The sequence below is a fragment of the Vespa crabro genome, chromosome 17 (genome assembly GCF_910589235.1).
Source record: "Vespa crabro chromosome 17, iyVesCrab1.2, whole genome shotgun sequence".
In the NCBI taxonomy this organism is placed as follows: Eukaryota; Metazoa; Arthropoda; class Insecta; order Hymenoptera; family Vespidae; genus Vespa; species Vespa crabro.
Window position 1 is genome coordinate 2,386,880 of NC_060971.1, and position 6,198 is coordinate 2,393,077.

The 6,198-nt window shown below is 28.3% G+C and overlaps 1 protein-coding gene across 2 annotated transcripts; it reads right to left on the bottom strand.

The window, feature by feature from the left end:
* Positions 1–1,310: 1,310 nt before the first annotated feature.
* Positions 1,311–5,266, bottom strand: LOC124430040 (acylphosphatase-2). Of its 2 annotated transcripts, none has more exons than XM_046976043.1 (3): positions 4,804–5,266; positions 3,660–3,786; positions 1,311–1,707 (listed from the first exon to the last, which is right to left on the bottom strand). In XM_046976043.1, the coding sequence occupies exons 1-3, from the start codon at positions 4,874–4,876 to the stop codon at positions 1,593–1,595; spliced, it is 315 nt and encodes a 104-aa protein (XP_046831999.1). In that variant the 5' UTR covers positions 4,877–5,266; the 3' UTR covers positions 1,311–1,592. The 2 variants fall into 2 exon arrangements, with proteins under 2 accessions (XP_046831999.1, XP_046832000.1); XM_046976044.1 differs by lacking the exon at positions 4,804–5,266 and adding an exon at positions 3,927–4,043.
* Between the last annotated feature and the right edge of the window lie 932 nt (positions 5,267–6,198).

The following is a 6,198-nucleotide window of genomic DNA, read 5'->3' on the forward strand; positions in this document are numbered from 1 at the left end:
AAAGTGTTATGATAAAGATTTCAATTTAAAGAAGACTTATTCACAGATTGTATTATCGTCTATTAATGATAAAGTTTTTTACAATATTTAAATATTATTATATATACACGAGTTTAAATACTGTATCTGAAAAAGTAAAGTGAATTTTTAAAGATTTATTATCAACATAATTTGTTCATTTTATCGATTTCCATACTTCTTTACAAAAGAATGGTTTCTAAAATCAAACTTAAGCGACCTAAATATATATATATAGACATATATATATACATATATGTCTATTATACTACATATATATATACTTTGATAATGAATCTGTATTCAACTATTAAACATATAATATTATATTAAATGTTATTTTTTTCTTGTAAAATAGTTGTTTCTTATTCAGGTTATATTAACATATATATATATAATATAAATCATTGTAATATCATATATAGTCTGTACAAAAGTTAAAGAAATAGAGGTTTTCCACAAAATTCTTCATAATCTATAATATAATTCCTATATCCTAAGATCAAAAACATAATAAAACTATGAGCGTAAAGAACAGAAAAGAAAATGAAAAAAAAAAAAAGAGAAGAAACACGACGAGAACAAAAAAATTTGATATATTTTTATATTTGTATACTTAATTTCCATTAACGAATTTGTTTATGTATACATTTCTATGCACTTGTATATATGCATGCATTTCTATGCATTTATATATATGTATGCATATTTATTTCTATAAAAAAAAAAAAAATAAAATAAATAAATAAATAAATAAAATATAAAGAATTAATTTATTATTACCATTAATTTCACATTGTAAATGAAATCCTTTTTTCATTTATGGCGGGAAAAAGTTCTTAGAAATTTAAAAAAATTCATTATACGATACGCCATCTAGAGACACGCGCTTTAATTACTTTGATTGAAAGGCGCGCTCTTCGTAAAATTAAATTAGTAAAGTATGGAATCGATAAAAGTGTAAAATGTAAATTGTTTAAATAAAAAGAAAGACATAATAAATCCCATAATATCTCCTTCTTGTAATCAAATAATTTTTATTTGAATACAATTTTTGTTCTGAATAATGTTCCGTTTTGTTTCGTTTCATTTCGATGAAACAAAATTTATAACGATTTGTTCCATACACGCGATATACTTTTTATCAACGAATAGAATTATTCGAGATAATTGTAAGGATAATGATACTTTTGTAGAAGATTTTTTAAATGTCCTCGGAGAAGCTCCAAAATATATTGTTAATTATAAAAAAAAAAATTTAGAAGCAATGAAAATGAAATAATAGGATAGTATTCTCTTTATACTTATTTTATTTAAGGCACTTAATCGATAATTCATATTTACATATTTTTATGGAGCTGTTATAATTGACATGTACATACCTATTTACATTCATACATATACAAATGCCCCCATTATAAATCGGTAAACATTACATTCATTATTTCGCGAAGTAGAATTTCATGTTATATATAAAAATAAATGAATTGTTTTGTTTGTGGTTCTTTTTTCTTTGTTTTTTTTTTTGCTTTTTCTTTTTCTTTTCCCTCCCCCCCTTATCTTTTTTTTTCTTTTCAAAAACGAATAGCAAAACCTTGATATTGCGGTCTCGTGACGTTCTCCCACATCGTAAATTCACAATGATGAATTTTACTTCCGGGACTTCCTACCGTTGACAGCCACTGTGACCTGTATGAATAAAACGTGAATAACGAAACAGTAATAACAACGATTATAATAAATAACAATAATGATAGATAATTAAAAAAGTTAAAGAAAAAGAAAGAAAAAAAAAAAGGAAAGAAAAAAGAAAAACAAGTTATATATCTAATATATATTAAAATAATATTTCATTTGATACAACGGACTATCTACGATTTATATTGAAGCGGAAGGAAATTATTTCAAATCACAATCGAGTTACGACTAAAGTCTATCATCAGTTAAATAGAACGTTGTACAGACATTTGCCGCGACGCCAATTGGCCGTTGAAATGAACTCTCGTCATCGAGCACGTGTCTCTGGTACAAGTAGTCTATACGTGTTATAACACCTTCAAGGGCCTCAAAATTATTCTTAGCTATCAAATTAGATCCAGTTTCGATTTGTACAGACGTTTTAGCGCATCACATGTACATCGATGTAAACGAGGTAAAATAAATGTTGCAAATATAAATACTTATTAAAAATAACTACACGAAGTACATGAGATATAATAATATATATAGTGATTTAATTGTACCTCGGTTGAAATTAAAATAGCAATTAAAAAAAAAAAAAAAAAAAAAAAGAAAAAAAAAGAAGAAGAAAAAAAGAAAAAAGAAAGAAGAAGAAGAAGAAGAAAAAAAATCCGTGAAAAAAGAGACCGTGAATAGATACGTGAAAGTAAAATAAGTGTAAATGTAATTGACAATGGTCATCGCTTATTTTGACGATTACGAAGAAGAAGATTACCAGGCACTACTGGTCTAAGCTATTACTTCATTAAATCATCATTAAAGTCAGTCTTTGACCTAATGCTCGTTATTCGCTAATTCACAACTAAGGTCATAGGTTGTTAGATTCGTATTCTGTCTCATTGCATTTAAGGATCCACGTGCAAAAGAAAAGAAGAGAGAAAAAAAAAAGAAAAAAAAAAATGCGTCAATTGAAAAACGACAAAATCGTTTCAATTTTTGACGAATAAAAATCATCAATTTCGCGATCGAACGTTCATATCATTTAATATTTTATCATTTTAATAATACTAATGTCTATTATCAATATAAATATATTCTTTCAATATGTCGCGTTTATTATTAATCGTGCGTCGTTTATTAGAAATTGAATTATCAAAAAAAAAAAAAAAAAGAAAAAAAAAAAAATTAAAAAGGAAAAGAAACAAGATAAATGCGCGTCGACGAAAAGAAAAAAGAAAAGAGAGAGAGAGAAAAGAAAGGATCATCGAATGATTGTATTTCAAGAGCAGTAATGACCTTGAAGGATTACCTTCGTTAAATCAAAATGACACTGTACGTTCTATACTGACATACATAGCTGAAGACGAATGACAGAGCATCGAGTCGACCGATCCATGGTATGGGGTAACAAGCTCCTACAGCTATTATAGAACGCGTGCCTTTGGCAGCAAGATCTGATCCAGATAATTAATTGATGCCACGGGCGATGACGTACGCACTTCCGATTAAAATGGACCTTCTAGTAAAGAATTTTCATAAATTTTTGCAAATTTTTCAAACTATTCCATTACCTCGATCACGTCAATGACATGTTTCTTTTTCGTGATTTCCTTTAAATCTCATGGAGAATACATATTCAGAAAAGAAATCACGAAGTATACGACACTAAGATTTTAATGTGAACTTGAAAATATATTATGAGATACGATAATAATAATAGATTATAAGATATCGCAAGTAAACGAAGCAAAGAGACAAAAGTGTTCCTTTGTTTTCGTTTTTTTTTCTCCTTTTTGTTTTTATTTTCTTTCTTTCTTTCTTTTTTTTTTTTTTTTTTTTTACAATTTTCTCGAGAAATCGATATAAATTTTTCTATACCTATACGATTTAATCGTTATTCACCTTAAGCACACATACTTTTTCTAAAACCTTATCATTAAGATTGAATGATGTTAACTTACATCTGATCGATGAGCGCACGAGGTCCTTGCATCTTTCCAAGTATCGTCCCTGTTTTACTGTTTTTAACCCAACCGCATATTCCAAGCTGCAGACATAGATCCCTGACGTATTTGGGAAAATATACGCCTGCAATCGAATCGATATTTTTTATATGTTATTATTCATAAGAAATAATATCGTGGAAGGATGATACTATATTCTTAATTAATTCGTAACTTTAAGTCGAATTAATGAAACTAATGAAAAATAAAAAGATATATTTTTACATCGTTGCAAATAAATATCCAATTCTTTCATCTTCTCTTATCATTAATGCCACAAGGAAGATAAAGACCTGGTTAACGCGATACACGGCAAAGTATCGTTCTGTCCGCTTAGTCACGAGACAAGTGGCCATATCCGACCATTAATTTATGCTCTAACGTTATCTCGTCTCTTAGGTCGTTGAATTCGTCTCGATCTTCTTTATTAAGGATGACGAAAGAAGAAAAGAAAGAAAAAAGAAAAAAAAAACAGTCGAAAGATAATAGAAATCCCTTACGTCTTCTTAAATTGAATCGTTTTCAATCGTAATACCTAATTTCTAAACATAAACGCAAAGACGAGCCGTCGAGGAATCGACACTATTCTTTTAATTCTTTTGAAATTGAGATCGAAAGGAATTCGATGATCGACAATTTCAGAACAACTCGATATATTTATGGAAAATTGATCTATCGAATTGTTATCATTGTTATCTCATAAAAAGACAGATATCTATATTGAAATGTATTTATATGTTACATCCGATTGTAAATGTTTCGTAAACGATAAATAAATTTTTATATATCATTTCATCGATCTGAAAAATATTTAATCATAATATTCCATTGATATTCTATTGAAAATCAATATTGATCATTAGATTATTTAATGAAATGAAGTATATGGATTTATTATTTGTTTTTTATTCGCCGAAAAAAAGAAAAAGGAAAATCGGAGCAAGAAAAAAGAAAAAAAAAAGAAAAGAAAAGAAACAGAACTTTTATCGTTGCATATAATATTAAATCGTAAAGATCGCCAATAGTTTAAAAAATGTTTTCAATCAAAAGAAATACGCGAACGAACGAAATAGATTATCTTTATGTAATTTACAATTCTTACCTTGAACTTTACCAAATACTTCAAATTCAACGGAAACCAATGGTTCGTTGCGAAGGGGATCGTCCGATGGCATTTTGCTTTATAATAATACGAATTATATATATATATATATATCCGATGTATAGAGTTTCTTAAAAAACTTTTATACTCGTAACTCGGCACTCTTTTCTCTTGATTTCGCGAGATATTTCGTTCGTTTTAATCTTTCTCGTTTCGTTAAAGATTCTACGCGTTCTATTTCTTATCTATTTAAAAATACGATTCAATTAAAATAAAATCGCCCCCGCAATTACAACTTCCGCGTAGTTCTTTTCTTACGTTAGCTTATCTTTCGTTCGCGAACGCACTCCTTCACCTTTTACAACCACGAGGCGACTCTTTAACTTTAACCGATTCTCGTTGCACGTCGCCGCTGAGACTCCTCAAATAGATTTCCCCACTCTTCGCAAATTGCATCGAGAATCGATCGATAAATAGTCGTCCCTCGATCACACCGATTTAACACTATACACCGATACGTCTTTCTATTGATTTTCTTTTTTCTTCTTATTTTTGTTTTCTCTTTTTCGTTTTTTCTTTTTTTTTTTCTTTTTTTTTCTTTTTTTTTTCTTTCTTTTTTTTTTATGTCTTTCCTTTTTCTTTTCGCGTGCTCGAACAACCATCCACCCTTAATACCTTCCAACCCCCCCCCCGATCTAACCCCACCAACACTACCACTATCAACATCACCATCATTATCACTCTAAGTCATTTTGCGAAGATCCACTTATGAACACATTATAATTTATACAAAATGACTTATCGAGATCGACAACCTCGTTAATATGTAAGATTGACTGATTAATCTTAAGCTATATACCGAGTGTGTCATTTAAAACTGATGTTGCTAATATCTCGATTATTTTCGATGATAGAAATTAATTTCTCATGATGGATTATAATTCCTTCGAAGGGAGAATTGAATATTTTTACATGTAATTTATGTCTTTCGAAATATAAAGATCAAGGAATATTTCGTCGGAAATTGATTTAATTTGTTAATAATAGATCAAAGGAAATTTTGTGAAAAAGATCATCTTTCATTGATCATCCGATTATTTTGAAAAATATGATACTCACGTGAAATTTTTTATCCCTACTGTATATCATCACTTCAAATCCAACATATATATTCTTTCGGAATAATTTATGTATTTATTTATTTATTTAGTTTTTATTTATCATTAAAAATAAACGAGATATTCAGGCTCCCTGGTTTACGTTTATACCCGGTATATGTATATGGTACATTATTATTAGAGTCTTGATATCGATGCGTATTGTATATTCAAAATGTTTATATATATATATATAAATATATCTGTTGAAAGGGAATTTTTATAATTGGCTTCTTGC

What these genes read in the sequence shown, in the direction of transcription:
- LOC124430040 (XM_046976043.1), bottom strand. Translation starts at nt 4,876, where the DNA reads ATGCCATCGGACGATCCCCTTCGCAACGAACCATTGGTTTCCGTTGAA. An exon ending in AGTATTTGGTAAAGTTCAAG is followed by an intron (nt 3,787 to 4,803) that starts GTAAGAATTGTA and finishes ATTCGATTGCAG; the next exon opens with GCGTATATTTTCCCAAATAC. An exon ending in CGTGCGCTCATCGATCAGAT is followed by an intron (nt 1,708 to 3,659) that starts GTAAGTTAACAT and finishes TTATTCATACAG; the next exon opens with GTCACAGTGGCTGTCAACGG.